Source organism: Ammodytes marinus (genome assembly GCF_949987685.1).
Source record: "Ammodytes marinus genome assembly, chromosome: 6".
NCBI classification, from domain to species: domain Eukaryota; kingdom Metazoa; phylum Chordata; class Actinopteri; order Uranoscopiformes; family Ammodytidae; genus Ammodytes; species Ammodytes marinus.
Genome location: NC_137235.1, coordinates 12157938 through 12177337, shown reverse-complemented (window position 1 = coordinate 12177337; position 19400 = coordinate 12157938). Strand labels below are relative to the sequence as shown.

Sequence of the window (19400 nt, the reverse complement as noted above, 5' to 3'; positions counted from 1 at the left end):
TACAAAAAATTAATAAAATAAAATATATGTTTGTGAACATGTACAACAGTGCAGCAGTCCTTACATAGGAAACTGACAAACGTATCTCTCAAACGCCTTTGCTATTTTTAAAAACAGAATTAAATTAAATCGTTTGTAAGAAAATTATTATATCTCATTATTGTAAATCAGATTTTTCTCCCTGTAGTGATATTGGGAAAATGTGTTGGGGCTCTTCTACAGATATACAGCAGTAAGTGAATTACCCTGCAGCAGTTCTTTGCTTTTTCTTAGGATCTTTCTTCTTTTTTTCTTTCATGAAAACTTGTTTTTATAGGAATCCACTGCTAATGCCAAGAATCCAAGCTGACCACAGCCTCTGTACTCTGTGAAGAGGCAAACTTTTCAAGTTTACAAAAGTATGTCAAAATCAAAGATTGGATTTTTGTGAATGGTCAGTTTTGGTTGTAATTGTTATTTAACGGTAAAAGTTCAATACAAAAAAGATTGAATCAGACACTTCAGGTTTCCAGTGGTAACTTTAGTATTGCCTTTCCAGTCTTAGACCCTGTTTCCACCTGGCATTAACATCTGACTTTTTGAATCTGGTTACAAGTGGACAGCTCTCAGTCCGTGTGTTCCCACTTGTATTTTCAAATGTGACTTCTCTGTCTACTTGTGATCGGATTCCATTTACCCGCGCTGTATTTAAATCAACACGTTCATCATTTCCGTTTGCATTGGTGTTTTTAACCGATGGGGTTCAAACAAGTAAACATACAGGGCTGTACAGTGCCACAGTTTTAATCGCATTTGCTATTAAAATGCATTACATGCGAAGATAATTACCAGTCTAGGTTGACGAGATATGCTACTGTCTCATTTAGACAAGGAGGCGCGATGCACAACACTGCTTAGAGGGCTCTCGCCAAATGCGGGAAATATCATAGATAGTATATAAAAGTAAAAACTCTTAGGCGAGTAAGTTATTACGCCTCTTTGGCTGGTGAAAGATGTGTGTTTGCGGGGCGCCTCACCAGTAGGCTACACGGGCGGCTTTCTGTATGAAGTTAAGATACTGTATGCGAACAGAATATTTCCTGTGCGCCTTCACATTAAAAGCCTGTTATTACCCAAACGCGAGTTGACTTTTATTCTTAAGCAGATAAGAACAGGAAGTCGTTGCCTTGCAGCTCTCCAGTCAATAGCAGCGATTTCCGTGTTTTCAGATTTACGCAGTGAAATGAAAACAGAGGAGTAAGCTTGTGATTTGCAACTCGTTCATGAGGCTTCTATAAAAGCTGCATGAACGCCAGTGATGCATTTTCAACGTATTTCCGCCCAGGCAGGGGGCAGCAGTTGAGTAGGAGGTCCCTAATGTGGACACAAACCACATTCGTGTTTCCACTACCAAATGCAGGGTTCGTACAGATGCTTGAAAGTCTGGAAAATGCTTGATTTTCAATCGAGTGTTTTCAAGGTTTGAAATGTGCTTGAAATCTGAACACTGTGCTGGAAAATGCTGGATTTTCTCTTTATTGACCAGTGTCGTAATTCAACAAATTTTTTTATTATGTAAATTTAAAAAAAAATCTGTCGCAATGTTTTCTTCGCCACCGTCTTGTATGCACGAGTGCAGTTGCTCCCCTTGTTTTCTTTCCTGGCGCACGCGCCACACCTGGCGATCGCTCCAGGAATTATCCAGAACCACGAGTCGCTGCTCATGGACCTATTGCTCCCGATTACCATACCAGATATCCGTTTCCATTTGGTTATGACGAGGCCCTAATAACCGGCAGGCATAGGCTACTGTACGGCTGCAAAAAGTACCTCCAGCTGTAGCAGGCTACACAATGGGGGAATCGGCACTTAGAAGTCATGCCAAAGGTAAATCAGTTTAGAAATTTTTTTCGTTAAAATTTATCGGACAATGTCACTCTGGATGACAGTTCATTCGTGTTCTTTTTTGTAAGTTGCACCAAATCCCGAGTTTGTATGTGTTATTGACTTGTTGATACAATTTTAGCATGCTATTTATTTGTTGATACAAATAAATAGCATGCTAAATTGATGCTCAACACCGTTAAAAATTAGCTGACCAGCTAGTTCTCAATAGTGTATTGCTCCAAATCCATGTTGTTAGCTAGATAACGTAAGCTTGGGGGTTACTTCATTGTGACGTGATGTTACACTCAGCGGGGTTAGCTCGATGCAGCTCCCATAACAAGTTGTAGGCCTATAACCTAATCCATTAGTCACACTGTAGTGAGATTAGTTACAGAACCAAGATCCAACATTTTAATTTTGTGAAGTTGTCGAAGTCGAGAACGGTCTTTGCTGTCAAGTGATTTCAGTCCACAGTCTCAGCATGTTAACGCTATGTCGCCATATTTGTACTGATGCTTTATTGGACCAGAGCCCACTTAGTCCCATTTACGTTCTGAAATCATGGACATATATTGGCTTAAATACGTTTTTTTATTTGACTGAAAGCCCTTTTTGGGAGGATCACTTTTTGGCAACACACCAACATACACAAACTGTAATCTGGAAACCTAGCAATATTGAAAATGTCTGGTCATACACAAGCTCAAGAATGTATTTAAATATATAATATCCAGGCATACATTTATACATATTGTTATAATTCAGCCCGGGGAAAAAAGGGGTGCAAAGGCTGTATTTGCCCTTTGTTATTCTTACATGTAGTGTGTGTGTGTGTGTGTGTGTGTGTGTGTGTGTGTGTGTGTGTGTGTGTGTGTGTGTGTGTGTGTGCAGGGCCGCCCATAAGGGGTAGAAAGTGGGAAAGCTTTCTAGGGCCCAGCCCTTGGGGGGCCCATGGTCTTCAGAGGCCAAGAACCTAACTGAGCCTAACATTATTTTTAACAGAAATATTCACTATAACCATTTAAAACTTGCACAACCATAACGACAAAACAAACATTTTAAATATTGTAACTTGGGTAAAATGCCAATATCTACTCCTCTGCTACCCTCTGCTTCATGTCCGTCCTGTGTGCATGGCACGCTGAAAAGAAGTCGCTAACACCAATTTTAAAAAGCCTGGCTCAGAGCCATTAGCTGTTTATATTTACGATTTTGACATTTCGGGGAACGGGCTAGGCGGGGCACTGGCTCTGAGAGACACATATTAACGTGGTTAGTAAACATAAACAAACATTCGCCAAGTGTTCGCTAGAGATTAGCTTTGCCTTTTAGACATCGTAACATACTCCCCCACCCTTACCCAGGGCAGGTGGACTGGGTACCACAAAACTGAGCTGAGGGGGAATGGAGGCTGGCCAGGTAACTTGTATAACTTATTTGACCCCTTATACAGTATATGCCTTGTTGGCTTCCCACCTAGTTATAGTAATGTGTTAATCAAAAAATAAATATCAATTTGTTCTCCCAGGAATTTTAGAATCTTTCAGCCCAGCCTCCATTTAATTTGAACTCTCAAAAAACAATCTAGTCTTGAAGAGCTTTTTTAAGTTTGAGTTACAGTAAAATTATTTCCTTGATTAATTCAGGTGTCTCCATATCAGATAAATGTAGTTCTTTAATGTATTCATTTCCTTTACTTTTTTGTGCCATATGGTTACAAAATTTGGTTTTGATATATTGTTGTACAGTTTTGGCTGGATTATTTTACCTGAGTCGTCCTGCTACTTGTGTCTGGGTGTTATTCTATGAATTGTGAAAAGTATTTGGACCCCTCAGGTAAAACAGAAAACATTCTTATAAAGTTGACAAGGTAATTACTCTGTTGTTTTCCTGAGTCTACAAACAGGTTTAAATTTCTTAACGTACATTTTTGTGTTAAAGAATTTCCCTTTGGGGACAATGACGTCCAAAGTCTTTGATCTATGTCTTCAGGTTGACGCCAGCAGCCAGGTACAATTTGAAAAATGTTCCATGAGTTTCATGTCACATACTGAACATACTGCATAGACAACCAGACCCAGGTGTCACACCATAAGGATGTCTGACCAGTTCTTTACTGCACCTCAGGGGCGGCCCGCAGCATAGGCAATGTCTGTAATAGTGTCCTTTGTTGTTGCCTGCTCCTGTGATAAACCTAGTGAATACTCAAGAAAACCAATGTTATTTTGTAAAAATCTGTTCAATATTAAGCAATTGCGTGAGTTTTAGGGTATTACAATAAATTGGTAAGTAAGTCAGAAATGTGCTACTATTTTTAAAAACATATACAGTATAATAATCACAAAAGAGTCCTTTTTCTCACTTGAGCTACTGTTCCCCAAACTCTCGCTGCATGTCCCTAGTTGATAAGATAGTTAGTCTCTCTACAAATACATGTATGTGTTTATTTAGGGATGAGCGCACATACACACACACAGATTGATACAAGTGAAGTATGAGTAAGGGGGGCCCATTGACAGGAGGTTTTCAGGGGCCCAGCCATTTGTGTCGGCGGGCCTGTGTGTGTGTGTGTGTGAAATAAGTTATTAATTAGTAACCATTTCCTACATCTAGACCTATTGATTATCATTATGGCATTTTCAACTGAATCACAGCAGCACTGATATAGTGACAATATGCTCCATCTCATGTGATATTGCTCAAGTAGGCCTACAGGTGAAACTCGAAAAATTAGAATATCGTGCAAAAGTTCATTTATTTCAGTAATTCAACTTAAAAGGTGAAACTAAAATATTATATACTCATTACATGTAAAGTGAGATATTTCAAGCCTTCATTTGTTATACTTGTATTTATTATGGTTTACAGCTTATGAAAACCCAAAGTTCAAAATCTCTGAACATTTTAATATTACATAAAAATCAATAAAAAAGGGATTTTAAATACAGAAATGTCGGCCCTATATAAAGTATAATCATCGATATGTACTCAGTACGTGGTTTGGGCCCCTTTTGAATGAATTCTGGCCTCAATTCCAATTCATTTTCCATGATATTCTAATAATATGAGTATCACCTGTATAGTCATGTTGTTATTAACCTGATTGATGGTCATTTTGGGCATATGAACTAAACTGATAAAGGTCTCCTTAGGGCCATACTGCAAATTGGCGATTGTCCATATACATTATATGAACACTCCCATTTTACAGATAAGGCAATGTATGAAATCATAAGCATTTATTTATCTACTGTATATTTACAGCTTCGTCTTCCTTGAAAAAGTTGACATGTTATCTTGATAGTGCTGGAAAAGTGCTTGAATTTTACTCTTAAAAAGCTGTACGAACCCTGCAAATGAATGCGAACACATCAGACACAAGCGACGTAAACCACCTCCGAATGTGGTTTTTGTGATCCGATCTCAATGCGTCTTGAGAGTGTTCTCACCTGTAGTTAGAGCTGTATTCATGTGATCGGATCACAAAAACCACATGTTAATGCCAGATGGAAACAGGGTCTTAGTGTCATGAACTTTAAGTGAACATCACTACAGGCAAATATTGTATATTATTCATTAATGTTATGTTCATTTTGGCAGAGTATTGATTTTAAATGTTTGTGTTTATCTGTGTGAGAAGACAGCATGCTTTTTACCACCACTGTTTTTGTTAATGGTCTACTTGGAATGTCTGTTTGTTCTGGGGGCGTGGGGGGACTAGGCCCAGGTTGAAATGGTCAGTTTGCAGGGGGGAGGTGTGGGGTCAAAGTTGGCTCAAGCAATCCATCATGTCATGTGTAGTTCCTCCCTTAATACACACTTGGCTTTAGTTTTGTCAGCAACCTTTTGTCATGCTGGTCCGAGTCACCAAAACGCACTTCACAATAACTTCACTTTATAAATAAATATAATACTTTTTTAAGGAACTGCACTGATACATTTGTCATTGATCTTTTGTTTGTGTGCATGCATCTGTGTGCGTGTGTGTGTGTGTGTGTGTGTGTGTGTGTGTGTGGGGCTATGAATGTCAACAAAAACTTCCACTTACTTCCTATGAAAGGCATGTTTGCATGGACAAATCCCCAGCTCGTCTTTCTGTTTGAACTCCTCCAAGCACACTGCACAAATCTGAAAGGGGGATGGGAAGTTAGGGAACTGTTTCTTCTGAGGCCATGCAGAAACTTTGAAAGAAACAAACACAGAATAACAACCAATACATTTGCTCTTAATCCGACTGTGGCGTTGGAGGATATTGAAACAAACTATCTAAAAACAGCCAAGGTCAAGAACTCATGGAAAAAAAGTCAACTGTTGCCAACACCTGAAAATAGATTGACACAAACAACAGAGCTGTAACTGACCAACTATTTTCTGTTATACAACTGTGACTTATCTCACACTGGGGGCTCGATTAGTGACAGCACCATAGCAGGCCGAATAATTGGTGCAAATTAAAGCCTCCTTGCTCTACCTGATTCTACAAGGCTATAAACTCAGTGCTGTTAGACTCTGTAATAATAGGTGATAGTGATAACCGTCCTTTTATGGTCACTGAGGCAAGGTTGGATTTGTTTGTATTTTTCACACACACACACACACACACACAAAAGGCATGACCTGCCAGCTATGCTTTGTGTGTACAATTCCTTCAGTACATCCTGGGTACTTCTCCTGGTAGAATATATTGTAAATCCAGATCAATTTGCGAAAACCAGCAAATGATAATCAAACATGAGCTACACTGGCCCCATGATCCATCCATCCATTGTTCCCAGTGTATTTAGCTCTAGGTTGGATTGACAGCAGGCCAAGCATATGCTCTCGCTAATTAATCTTCCAGCTTTTCTTGACGAATCCCAAGGTGTTTCCATGCCAGACGGGATATATAATCCCATAAGCATGTTCTGAGTCAGCCTGGTGTCTCCTCTTATATAGGAGGTAGCTGGTATGTCACTCCACAGACATATGCAATGGACATCCAGGAGGCATCCTAGGAAGATCCACCTCAACTGTCTCAATTTAAAGAACAGCTGTTCTCCCCCAAGCAGTCCACTACTGACTGTAGGAAAGGGCTGGCATAAATTGATGGGATGAATCAAGACACCAGTCTTAAAGCTTCCTCTTCACAAAAGTCCAGTAATGTCACTATGTAGAGATGTTGTGTTTAATCTCCCTGTCAATCACATGCTCCTCTTGACCTTAATTTAACTTCACCACCCAAAGACAACAGAGCTTGTCCTTTGGGAACTAAGGAGGTGCCACATGCCTCGCTGTGCGCCGTGTCAACTGCAGCGTATGAACCACATGCCCACACCAACTGCTATCTGAAAACAGTAGCTACTGGACATTCTGGGTGATTCAAAGCTGTGCTAAGTAGTTACATTGCTGTTGCCATCAAGGCACTGAACTCTGGGTTTCTCTTGCATGGAGAATAAAGGCCAATCTAATTTATCAAACTGCATGTTGTTTCTACCAAAACCGACCATTTCAACAACTATAAAACGTATATGTCAACAGTGGAATCGATCCATAGTGGAGCTAGTTGAAAAGGCAAAGACGATCATTTTTGCATGTGAGAGAAGTACCTGGCAACTGCTGATTCAGGAAGAGATAATGGATAGGAAGAGGGTGTCTTGTAGCATATCTTGACAACAGCAAGTAAGTAAAAGGCATTGGGGCGGCAGACAGGTGTTCAATTCATGGTAGCGGTCCCTTCTGCTCTATCATGTGGCAGTGCATGCCGATTGGAATACGGCAAGGGATCTTGTCCTTGACACTGTGTCCCAGTGAAACTCTCAGCTTACTGATGAAAAGAAGCGACTGGCAACCCCACGTGTGATGTATGTCGCAACATAGCAACAGACTACAATCTCTCCAGACCAACATTAGAGATGCAATGGCAAAGACATCAGTGCAGAGAGAGAGACCATTTCAAAAAGTGTGAAAATGGGCAAGTCCACACAGCACTCCCATCCTAATCCAACCAGTGAATAAAAGATTCAAGGTTTTAATGTAGCACTCTTTTTTTGGCTGGTCTGACCCAGCAACTGTTACTCCCTTAGGCACACAGATTCTCTTTTTCTCAGCTCTACTTTACAAGGGTTGGAGGGACAAGAAAGTATCAAAAGAACAGCAAGGAGGCTTTGAGCTTTCTCTCCTCAGGATTTCTGGACACAGAACAATCCTCTGTTAACTTGTCTGCGTTTCTCTCTTTGTCAATAAATCAATGTGTTTGTTCTTTTCAGAGCCTTGTCTATAGTGTCACACTCACTGTTGAGATCTGATACCCCACGCCAACTTTTTGACAGAACCTCTTTCTCCCCTTGAAGTGAATACGCCCTGGAAGCTTTTAGTTACAAATTCCAGAGAGTCTAGCACAACATGTGTGGTACAAAAGAGTTACCCTATGAATGTTGCGAAGAAAATAAGTAACAAAATATCGTACAACATAAAAAAGCTTGATGCTAACGGAGTAAGATTAAAAGGAGAGTTAGATATAAGAAGAGAAGAACCAAGGCTCAGGAAAACCCTCAAAATGCAGATCAGGTCATCCTGTCCTTGTTGTCTTATCAATGGCACCACTTTATTTTTATTGTACATCGTCGTGTAAATAATATTAACAAGTATAGTATGTGTATAGTCTGTGTCTTACATTGACACAAGGAGAAAATAAACAATGCATTGACTTAAAACCCTTATTAGCGATAGAAAATATCCTAGTAATGATAACTGGCAAAATGGATGTCTTACTGGAGTTCTACTCAATAGATATCATGCATTCTCATAAAATCCATCCATGCAGGAAACACATATTATAGCAGTCACTAATGTCAACATACAGCAGGGAGATATGGGTGGCTGCCATTTCCTGACAATATTATGGCATAATTGTCAAAAGGCCTTCAATGTAATCTTATACCAAAAACAATGTCAACATTATCAAAATGAAAACATAGCGGTTACAATGAATTGTATAATGCCAGATATGATTACTTTAAGATAAAAAAGGTATACGATACAAAATCATTTCCTTAAGCCAATGTAGATTTTTGAACAGGATTAAAAAGAATCTACCCATTACTTTCGCATAAAAACGTGATAACAAAGCAAATCCTGCAGCATGTCCTAGAAGATTTGAGGTCTAATCAGAGAACACTTAACCAAGGCCACTAAAGGACACTAAACTCATAGATGCCATTATCCTTTCATAATCAGTAACACATACACAAGGCCATGGTAAATAATTAAATTTTGTGTGGGAAGTGCAAAAGACTCCAACTTCCAACTAGCAAAGGTTGCTTTAATTTGAGACAGCATTCCAAGCAGCTTTTCAGTATCTTGAAAAACGCTATATAGCTACATAAAATGTATCATTATACATCATAACAACTTCAATGTTGTTACTGACTTGTGTCTTATCAGTTAAGTGCAGTGTTACAAATGGTTCAACAAACAGACAATTGTAACTGTGATAGATACTGAAATGCTCAAATGGAATAATTAAATGTATTTGCCTCATTTATTTTGTCTTCAGATGAAATCACTTCATTGCTGGATATTTCTAATTCAATCACCACTTCTTGATTAGCTTATTTTATACGTTTGCGGATTTTTAAACAAATCCCACAGAGAAACACATGCTTGTTTAAAGCTCTCCTTCATTTTTCTTTCTGCGATAGAAGTCAGCCCATGAATCGGATTACAAAATGATCTATCGCCTTATTAAAACAGACACTTATTAAACACAGATTGTGAGGGCAAAATTGAATAAACAGCACACCACAATCTCACATCACAAACAGGCTTGGTTATTATAGGGCTTGGGGGTTGTTTGCACAGTAATGCAGATTGTACATACTGTATTTAGGTACATTCGTGTGTAACTACAATTGTAAAAGAAGAAGGATGAAAAGGTAAACTTGTTGATGTAATTTAGATTTTCTTCAGAAATTCAGGATCACACAGGATACGATGGCGCAAATTAAACAATACAATACAAAAAAAAATTCAATGCTATAAAGCCACTACTACTTTTTTGAACGGTTGTGACTTCCTCAATCCGTATTATCCAGACCTCCACACTTTTCTCTAGTCAATGGTTTCGCCCGGTATTTTCAGATAGTAGAGGGGGGGGGGGGACGTTACTTCATAAAAATTATTTCTCTCAGATTTTGAAAATATATGGAAACATTCAGGATGTGTTTAAGCCCCTATCTCACTGGGCTGCGACTGTTTGCGACAAGTTGGAGACTGCATTTGCGAGAGAGTCTCTAAACTGTCTCCAAACGTTCGCGGAGGTCTCAATTTCCTCGCATGAGTCGCAGAGCCGCGCAGTCCTGTCGCTTGAATTTTGAACATGTTCAAAAAAAGTGTGCGACAAATCTAGTCTCAAAATAGTCTCAGAGTGGTCGCATGTGTCTCAAACGCGTTGCAAACCCTTCTCAATTTAGTCTCTGCGAGTCAGAAAGTGCGAGCAATGTCAGACAACTTTGGGATTGGCGACATATGAAACTAAATTGTGACTGATTTGAGACAAAAATGAGACTGACATTCCGTTCGTGCGACGCTCGCCAGACGTTCGCGAGACATAAATGCGACCTCCTGGCAAGTGTTGGGCAGGACATTCGCAAACGTGTCGTGAGGAACCAACTCAGTGAGACTGCAAGTGAAAATTGTCGCTAATTCGCATATTTTGTCGCAATTTTGTGTCTCCAACTTGTCGCACACTGTCGCAGCCCAGTGAGATAGGGGCTTTAGTACACCATTGAATATATATATATATATATATTAGGGCTGGGCGATATGGACCAAATCTTATATCACGATATAGATAATTTTATATCACGATATGGATATATATCACAATATAGTATTTTTCCTTAAAATTCAATGGATTACAATAACCGTACTGAACTTTAATCACATTAGATTATTTTCATCTTTTGCTTGGAACTTAAATTTCCATACAAAAGAAAAACTGGTGCAAAATACCACACCAGTCTGGCTTTAGTCAGTCAGTGCAAAATAAAAATGACAGCATCAACCAAAGAGCCTACATTTTCCAATTGATAGTAGCCTATATCAAAATAATGAAAGACTTGAATTTTCCTGCAGTATTTGCTCATCTTCATTTAAAAAAGCTGTCAAAATTAACTAATGAGCTAATGTCTGGTAATACTTTAACTCCAGCTTCAACACAAATAGTATTTTCAAGTTTGACATGTTTTAAAGTTACATAAAACCAGCCTTGCTGGCTGTCTCCAACAATAACAGCACGGGGGTGAAGCCCCGAGTAAGCTAAATATGTCATTATTAGCCAGCTAGCTCACAAGAGCTAACCCATCAGTGTTTCCCCTACCATTATACAGGCCTGGCGGGGGGTCCCGTTGGCCTGGCGGGGCCGCCAACAGCAGCCTGACTTAAAAATAAATAAAAATAAAAAGTGTTTTTTTTTTTTTTTTTTTTTTTTTAATCAATTTTTCATTGATTCCGTAATAATCATTTGCGAGCGTCTGCGCGGCACTGTCGGTCTACCCCTCGTGTGCGCCTGTCTTTACAACCTCTCGTTTGATCATCCCATCAGCTGATCTGTGTGTCTGCAAGTGTGTGTGTGTGTGTGTGTGTGTGTGTGTGTGTGTGTGTGTGTGTGTGTGTTTGCTCACGGCGGGCGCGATGCGCGTGTGCATTCGGTGCGCACTTGTTAAACACGGAAGCCAATGAGCAGGAGCATGACTAGCAAGCAAACGCTGAACTAGTGGCGAAAATAAAACCAGCGCCTGCTCTATGGAGATATTAAGGACTCAGTAACAGGGACGTTGAACAGGAAAAAGTGCTGAGCAAAACTTAGAAAGTTAAAATTGCTACGTCGCCGTGGCAACACACCCAATCTGTATCAACAGCAGAGACAGCGCAGAAAAAACGGCATGCACTCGTTTCAGTAAGTTTACAGAAGTGCCACACTACTGCCTTTGACATTCTCAGAAAAGCATTCATTTATGTTCAAGGGACATATTAATTTACTTATTGTTTTAACTGTTAAGTTATCTTGAAAACAGCTGGCTATTGTAGCCCTATTTCTTTGTATTTTCAATGCTACTTTATTTTTATGTTTTAAATTGAGAAATAGGCTAGATGAAATATAATGGTCGGAATAGGGAATTTGCTTTATGTAGCACACATGTTGATAGGCTAATCATGATGTGTAGCCTATGTTAATTCATTTATTTTCAACAAGGCTATTTGCATAAAAAAAAAAAAAAACATCAATAGGCTAGCTTCAAGGTGAGGTGATTCAGATTATTCCAGAAATGAGTACTAGACAGGACCTGTCTATATTAGATCTTAGTGTTTATTGTTTTTTATTGAAATCCACGTGTTTTTCTTGAATAGTTTACATGGCTTGTGTCTCCAAAATATTACAGAAAATAGTTATAGGCAGGACATATGACAGCTGTTTACAGAGCACAGAATTAATCAGATTTCACCTCTTCACCTTTTCACCAGATTGATGCATTTAACTTTAAAAATTATAAGGTTTTCTTCTGCAGGGGCATGCCCCCACACCCCCTAGAAGGTCCATTCTCACCCAGCAGGATCTAAAAATCCTGTGAGAAACACCACATGTACAAATGTACTGAATGTGAAAGCATAACCCTATGTCCTCATTTTTAACGGGCTGTCAAAAGAGGCTCATCCCAAATGGGGTTCGTTTTGGTCAATTTCTTCTAGAAATTTGGTACGCACGCGGTGCGCATACTCTTTATCAGCTCTTACCACCGGGCCTAAAAAAAATTCTAGGGGAAACACTGCCCATGTAGCCTAGTTTGAGGCTTAAAACAAGCCAACTCTGCGTCACGGCAACAGCACGCTAAAGTAGCAAGCAAGTTTCCTTTGCCCGATGACATTTTTGACCGTTAAAACCATCTGCTCTGCCACCGTGACACGGAGTTGGTTTGTTAACTGTCATGGCGCACCAGAGCTAGAGCTAGAGCAACAGATGAGGCTTCGGCTGTGTTCGGAACGCCATACTAACGTCCTACTCATACTCATTTTGACTTCAATTTGAGTATGTGACGGCTGCAAGGTATGCGAGTTTGGGTATGCGAGAAATTCCCGGATGAGTACTAACTTCCGGGAAGATTTTGGGTATGAATCGATTGTATACTTTTCCTACTCAACCGCCCCACAATGCACTGGGTCAATTCTACCCGACCAGGAAAATGAAATATTTTCGAGCAAGTTGCTAGGCAACGACATTGTTTGGGGTCCGCGATCTGACAACTGTACGTGCAGTCATTCATAAAACTCTTACAATAGATAAGAGATGAAGATAAATACCTAACAACATTAGAGTTACTAAGTGAAATGAGTGATGTGAGTCTGATAGTGGAGAGAGATCAGAACAGATCGCTGTTCCACACACCGCGGCTCGTCCAGCTCAACCGACAGACAGCTGAGTGCTGTCGATGATGAGCCGGACAGAGAGCGTCGGAGGGATCCTCCGCCTCAAAACATAATTATATAACATGAGGTCTAAAACACAGATGATGAACACAGGACTGTAAAAATCTAGTTCAATATCTAACCTGTAGAGGGCGGTTATACGCTAAACAGCGTCTTAACTGCCTGAATCTTATAAGAAGAAGAAGAAATTCTTCATTGCTTGAGTATACTTCAGCTTAAAACGTTTCGGCGCAACTCGCATACACAATCGATCTTTGAGTAGAGAGTATGCAGTATATAGATGGTGAGTATGTAGGATGTAGGACGCTAGTATGGCGTTCCGAACACAGCCTTCTTCTGTTGAGGGTAGAGAAGCTGTATTGCAACCAAGAACTCTGCTGCAGAGCCCCCGTGTGGCGCGGCGGTGTAACTGCAGTGTAACTGTAGGGACTCGGAGGGACAGCTGCCTCCCGCTCCATCTATGCTCCCGCCACATTAACTTTTTTTCTCCGCGATATAAACGGTATGGCCAAATCTCTCCCGGTAGACACTTTCATATCGTCCACGATATGATATCGTCATATCGCCCAGCCCTAATATATATATATATATATATATATATATATATATATATATAAATGTAAAATGCATATGTCACTTTTAAAAAGGGAGGCGAAGTCATACTACAAAATGCAACACAGTGTATAATTGTGTCTCCAGGGTGATTCTTTGGCGTGGGAGCATTTTAAACTGGGTCATCCAGCCAGGCTAGTGTGTGGGATCTTGTGTGTATTATTGTTCTTAGACAAATACAGCTTGGTTATTCAGTCACAGTCTTCACTCACATGACACCTGCTGATGCTTTCTCTCAGTTTCTAATAACATAAACAGTAAAGAGGGGGTCTGATGAAACAGTGGGAAATTCCAACACTGATGACAAGAAACTGTGTTGTGGCCCAGTGTCAAAGCCCACATGAAGATGCTATTGTTAACAATTCATTTGCACTACAGTTTTAAAGAGACAGTGTTCCTGGCTAACCGCCACCGTTTCCACTACAAAGCCAGTGCTGCTTCTATACACAACAACTGATGCTTGTCATTTTCTAAATGAGCTGAGCTGACACACACATAATTACGTAATACTGACAGGGAGGACACTCAGGACTTAACCACAATATGCTAGTTTTCACATTATAGTGTGTCAAGACATATGTACTTCAGTTTAACAAAAAATCGCATTTGGCGTCACTGGTGACAAATAAGAGAAACCCTAGAAATGTCTCAAAACTAGAGGCCCAAATTGATATTGTAAAAAACCCACAGGTGTAATACAACTATGAATATTGCTCAAATATTACGGTGTCCTGACATGTTCAGACATATTCCGCATGTCTGCTCCAGATTTATATTAACAATTAGGATTTTGTACTATTCAAAACTGTTTATTGTCCAACCTCGAAGCTTGGGACATTTACTGTAGGTTTATAATGATATCATGAATTGCCCCTTCAGAGTCCCTTAGCCCTTTTCTTTTAAACCAAGCGCATGAGCACGGTGCATCATGGGTTTCAAGAGGATGGAAGTTAACAAAGGATGACCCAAACAAATGGAATACATTATGGCTGAAGCATTGTTAAAATGAAGTAGCACATGGCTGGCTGGTCTACATTATCTGAAATAACAGTACAGTGTGTGCTTTTCAGGAAACATTACAGAATGATCTGATGAACAAAGACGATGAGTGCTTACCTCATGCAAATTTAACTCTTTGACTTTTTCCTTCTGAATGACCTGTGAGGCATAATAAGAGAAAGATTAGTCCATGGTTGACACTAACAATTTAGCATGGTAAAAGACACCAGTTCCTTTGGAGATAAAAAAAAATACATTATTGCTTGTAATGAGTGAGTGATGGAAATGTAACTAGTCAGGCTAGATAGGGCGATACAAAATAAGAAGCTAGTAGACTAATAGACTATACAATAATATAGTGTTTATAGTAAATTCCTGTATGGAGGTGTATACTGTATGGATGGGTCTGTGCGTGTGTGTCTCATAAATGAGCTTAGCAGGCTTACATCTGCTTAGAAGCTGGACACATTATATAAAAGTCTTAAATAGGGTAGGTGGTAAGATGGGTATGTGTTTAAATGTGACATATTTAGGTGCTTCTGCATGTTGGCATTACATAATTGAAGGACATGAGTCATGTTTCTGCCTTGCGTCATTCCCTCTTACTAGTGATGCAGGCTATACTTTACTGACATGCTCAACCCCCGGCTAACTTTCAACCAGATTTTTCCTTCCCTTCAGCTTAAGTGCAATTATACATTTTTGGATTAAAAACATGTAAATATTTTAAAATGGGCAAGAGCCAATGAGCAGCATGCCCCTTAATACCCGCAGGAGTTCATTAAATCATGCAGCAAAATTAGAGACCAGGTGTCCAAGTACACATACTTGTGACATCTATGAACTGCAGTGTGTGTGTGCATGTGCATGTGCGTACGTGCGTGTGTGTGGGTGTGTGTGTGTGTGTGGGTGTGTGTGTGTGTGTGTGTGTGTGTGTGTGTGACTGGAGTACTTACTTGTTTGTATGCATATAGTTCTTTGTGCGCCTGGTGCCGTAACCTGGGGAGACGTAAAGACAAAACATCTTTTTGATTAGCAAGTGGCCTTCTCCAACCGACAACATAAAAATGAGACAAAATATTGATAAATCCTGGAAAAAGATTGAAAATGACAAACATGGATGCACTTTTCTTATTAAATACTTGCCTTCTGACACCAGTCTATTCTAGTGCACCACTGCGGTAAATCATGGTTAGAATAAAAAAGCTATTTCCAGTCCATGATTCTGGCTATGGTAGTTCAAACAGTCATGAGACTACTGACCGCATGAATATTCAATTGATTAACCAATTGCAGAAAGTAGTGAAAGTAATGACACCTCAATGAACGTTGTTAACATTTGGTTTTCCTTAGTAATGCAATTGTGGGTCAAGTAACATTTTAACAGATATTACAGGTATTATTTTATCATCTTTGCTTAGGCCTTAGTTTTTTGTCAAAACAAAACCGGTAAAATATCAACTAATAACATCACCCAAAAATACACTGGATCATACATTGAAAATATTACTGCAGGTTGTTGAAGCACTTTGAAGGTGTGCAAAACTCCAGGTAAAAAAGCAGTGTACCCACAGATACGACCAATGTTTTAGGTTTATATCCAAGGGTTGCTGTAACTCTTAATAAAAATAGCTTTTATAAATATGGGCAAACACATAATAACTCAGTGACAAAGAAGATAACAGAAAGAACACTGGATAATAAGAGAATGTTAGGCACCAAGAATGACAATATAATGTGTAGAAAACAGTGAAAGAAAAACAGGAACAAGAGAGATAGGAGAATTTCATAGGTTTGTAAGATTTACCTCCATTACAAGTAACCTTAACCTCTCGCAGCAGAGTGAGAGGGATCTGTAAAACAAGCAGCACAGTCTAGGAGAGAAACTGACATTTTGAAAGGGGTCAGCAGGAAAAGGTGCAGAGACTCTGATGGGTAGGGGACAAGTTGGACAACTAGTCATGGGGGACTGATGGGGGTGGCTCAATGTCCCCCTAAAGCACTATGTCAAAGTGGCCAAGAGGAATAATGTGCTGAAAGATTATCAACGGGTTTCCAATTAGACTTTTAAAATATGTGTCAGCCATTATTATGGTCAAGTATTTCCAAATGGGTTGGTCTGCCTTTAGAATGGCACTAAATTAAATGGTAGTGATGACTAACTTGAAGATTGAGTTTGTTTTTCTTTCACTATTCATTAACCTTTAAGCCCTGTTTATGAAGTCAGCATTCAAGGCCTACTATCACTAACTTTCAGAACCACCCCATGCTTACCAAACACTTATCAGTCCTTGCAATGTAAACTGCAATGTAAACCGTGTTGCATATTTCACATATGTGTGTGTGTGGACTGAAGACTCACTGACAGAAGTGGTTGAGTGTTTCTGTGAGAGTCTGCCTTGTGTCAATCTAATGCTGGGCATACACTACACGACTTTTCACGCGATTTGACAATCTTCCAATGTCGGACTGAAATCTCAGAAGTCGTTCTGGAGTTGTGGCGCGCGCCCGTTATCTCAGTCGTTTGGTGTAAGGTAGTCTTCCGACCCGATTTCAGCCAGTATTCTTCCCGTCTTGACGTTCCGACATTATCAAACATGTTTGATATTATTGCTAGTCTTACGGGGTTGGCTCAAGCTAAATGACGTAAACACTGTCACACTCTTACATGAACCAAGCACGACGCAGGAGGAGCGGTATTAGTCGCGACCTGTGTCCGCCTGTACAGGCACTTATTTCGGACACTTTTTCCTTGAAGCCTCGTCGGGAGAACCAGGCTGACAGCCGCGCAACCTTAACACTTTACCGTCAAATACAGGGTTAGGAGTTAAAGTTATTGGGGGACAAGATCAGCAAATAAATATGGTCAAATAACTAAAGGAAGTCCCCCGCTCGGAATATTGAATTAACTTTGTTTTAATTAAATAATCACTATCGCGTTTGCGGAAATAATATTAATCTCAAAAGGAATCTAGTTGTAGTCTTGCAATATGAGACCCCCCTGTCTTTTCAAAATCTCACTCTTAGGCCTTTCACACCGCCGCAAAATCGGAGCTAGTTCTGGGCTTGTTCGGAGTTAGAGCCAGTGTTTTGGTTTCACACCGCCAGAGAGCCTGCTCCGGGCCGTAAAAACCGGGGGAACTCATACCCCAGGATTGAGCAGGGTTTGATAAGAACTGCTTGCGCGAACGGTTGGGGGAGGGATTATCCTGACCAACCAGAGCAACTCAAACCTCATGCCCGCCATATTTAAAAACACCGCTACTACGAGACGTAAACATAACATAATTACCGAACGTAGCGATCAAATTGACCGGCGAGAATACGCTGTATGGGTCCTGTTTGCTTAAGAAAGCAAAGCGAGAGCCAAGAAGTGTAAAAATAAGACGTATTCGCCGCTGTTGTTGTGCTTAAAGCTAGCGGTAGCTTTAGCGTTAGCCACAAGAGCAGCGGCGTCGGGTGACGTACACACACGTTTACAGTGACGTCATGACGTTGCTCTCTTGCCGGCTCCATGGCTGTCTCCAGTCGATGTGAAACCAACCGGTTCATAACTGGGATAAGGCTGTAACCAGTTTTGAACTGACCCCAACACCAGCCTGGAACTGACTCTTGGTTCATTTTGGTGTGAAAGGCCTATCTGTGGGTACGTTCCAATACCCGTTCAACAGGCCCTCGTTCACTTGCCCTCGGGGGAATCCCCGCTGCCATCTTAAGTGTCGTTCCAATAGTCTGGAAACTGAAGTGAACTTCGTGAGATAGACCCTCGGAGGGCTGAGTGATCAAGTCAACATGGATGGTCACTCCGAGGTGGATATCACCCACAGTGCATTGCAGTTCGTCTTCTTCTTCTTCTCCTTTTATTTTCCGGTAGACTGTATGCTTTTAGGGACATCGCGGCCACCCGCAGGACAAATATATATATATAAATATATTCCAAAACGCCTCAATTAGGCTATCCTATTTCCATACGAACAATCCAGTGAATGTATTGCAGTTTACACATTGCTGCTATAACACCGATGGCTGCCAATTAGAGGACTATAAACAAATGTTTTTGGTTGAAAGTATAAATAAGAAAATATGTCGGAGCAAACTATTTACATGTGTAAGTAACAATATCTTGATAATCTGAGTTACCGTGTCGAAATTCAATGTTTGTTATGCTATGGAAATGGCTTTCTGCAACATAGGCTACCTTAGCAGAATGTTATAATTCTGTATTATTTGCATTCAGATTTACCTATGTAACTGACGGTCCATTGCGACTACAAGGGCAAGTGGGTTCCATTTAAATCCTCTGCTCCTCCCCCGCCCAGTCTCCCTCCGCTCTCCAAGTTCCCTCCGTGCAACGTATGCTGTTACGTCATGCCAAGGGCTGAGGGTAAATGAACAAGGGGAAGTGCAACTACTATTGGAATGCAGGGAGTGTCTGAAAACTAATGACTAGTTGTCTTCAG

General features: G+C 40.2%; 1 protein-coding gene across 2 annotated transcripts in view; it reads right to left on the bottom strand.

The window, feature by feature from the left end:
- Window positions 1-19400, bottom strand: part of rnf24 (ring finger protein 24) — a 38532-nt gene that overhangs the window by 4648 nt on the left and 14484 nt on the right. For both annotated transcript variants that reach the window (XM_080029762.1, XM_080029761.1), the window contains exons 3-5: window positions 15897-15939; window positions 15058-15099; window positions 5915-5994 (exon numbers count right to left, since the gene is read on the bottom strand). In XM_080029762.1, coding sequence (XP_079885888.1) covers window positions 5915-5994; window positions 15058-15099; window positions 15897-15939 — 165 coding nt within the window. The remainder of the gene's footprint in view (window positions 1-5914; window positions 5995-15057; window positions 15100-15896; window positions 15940-19400) is intronic.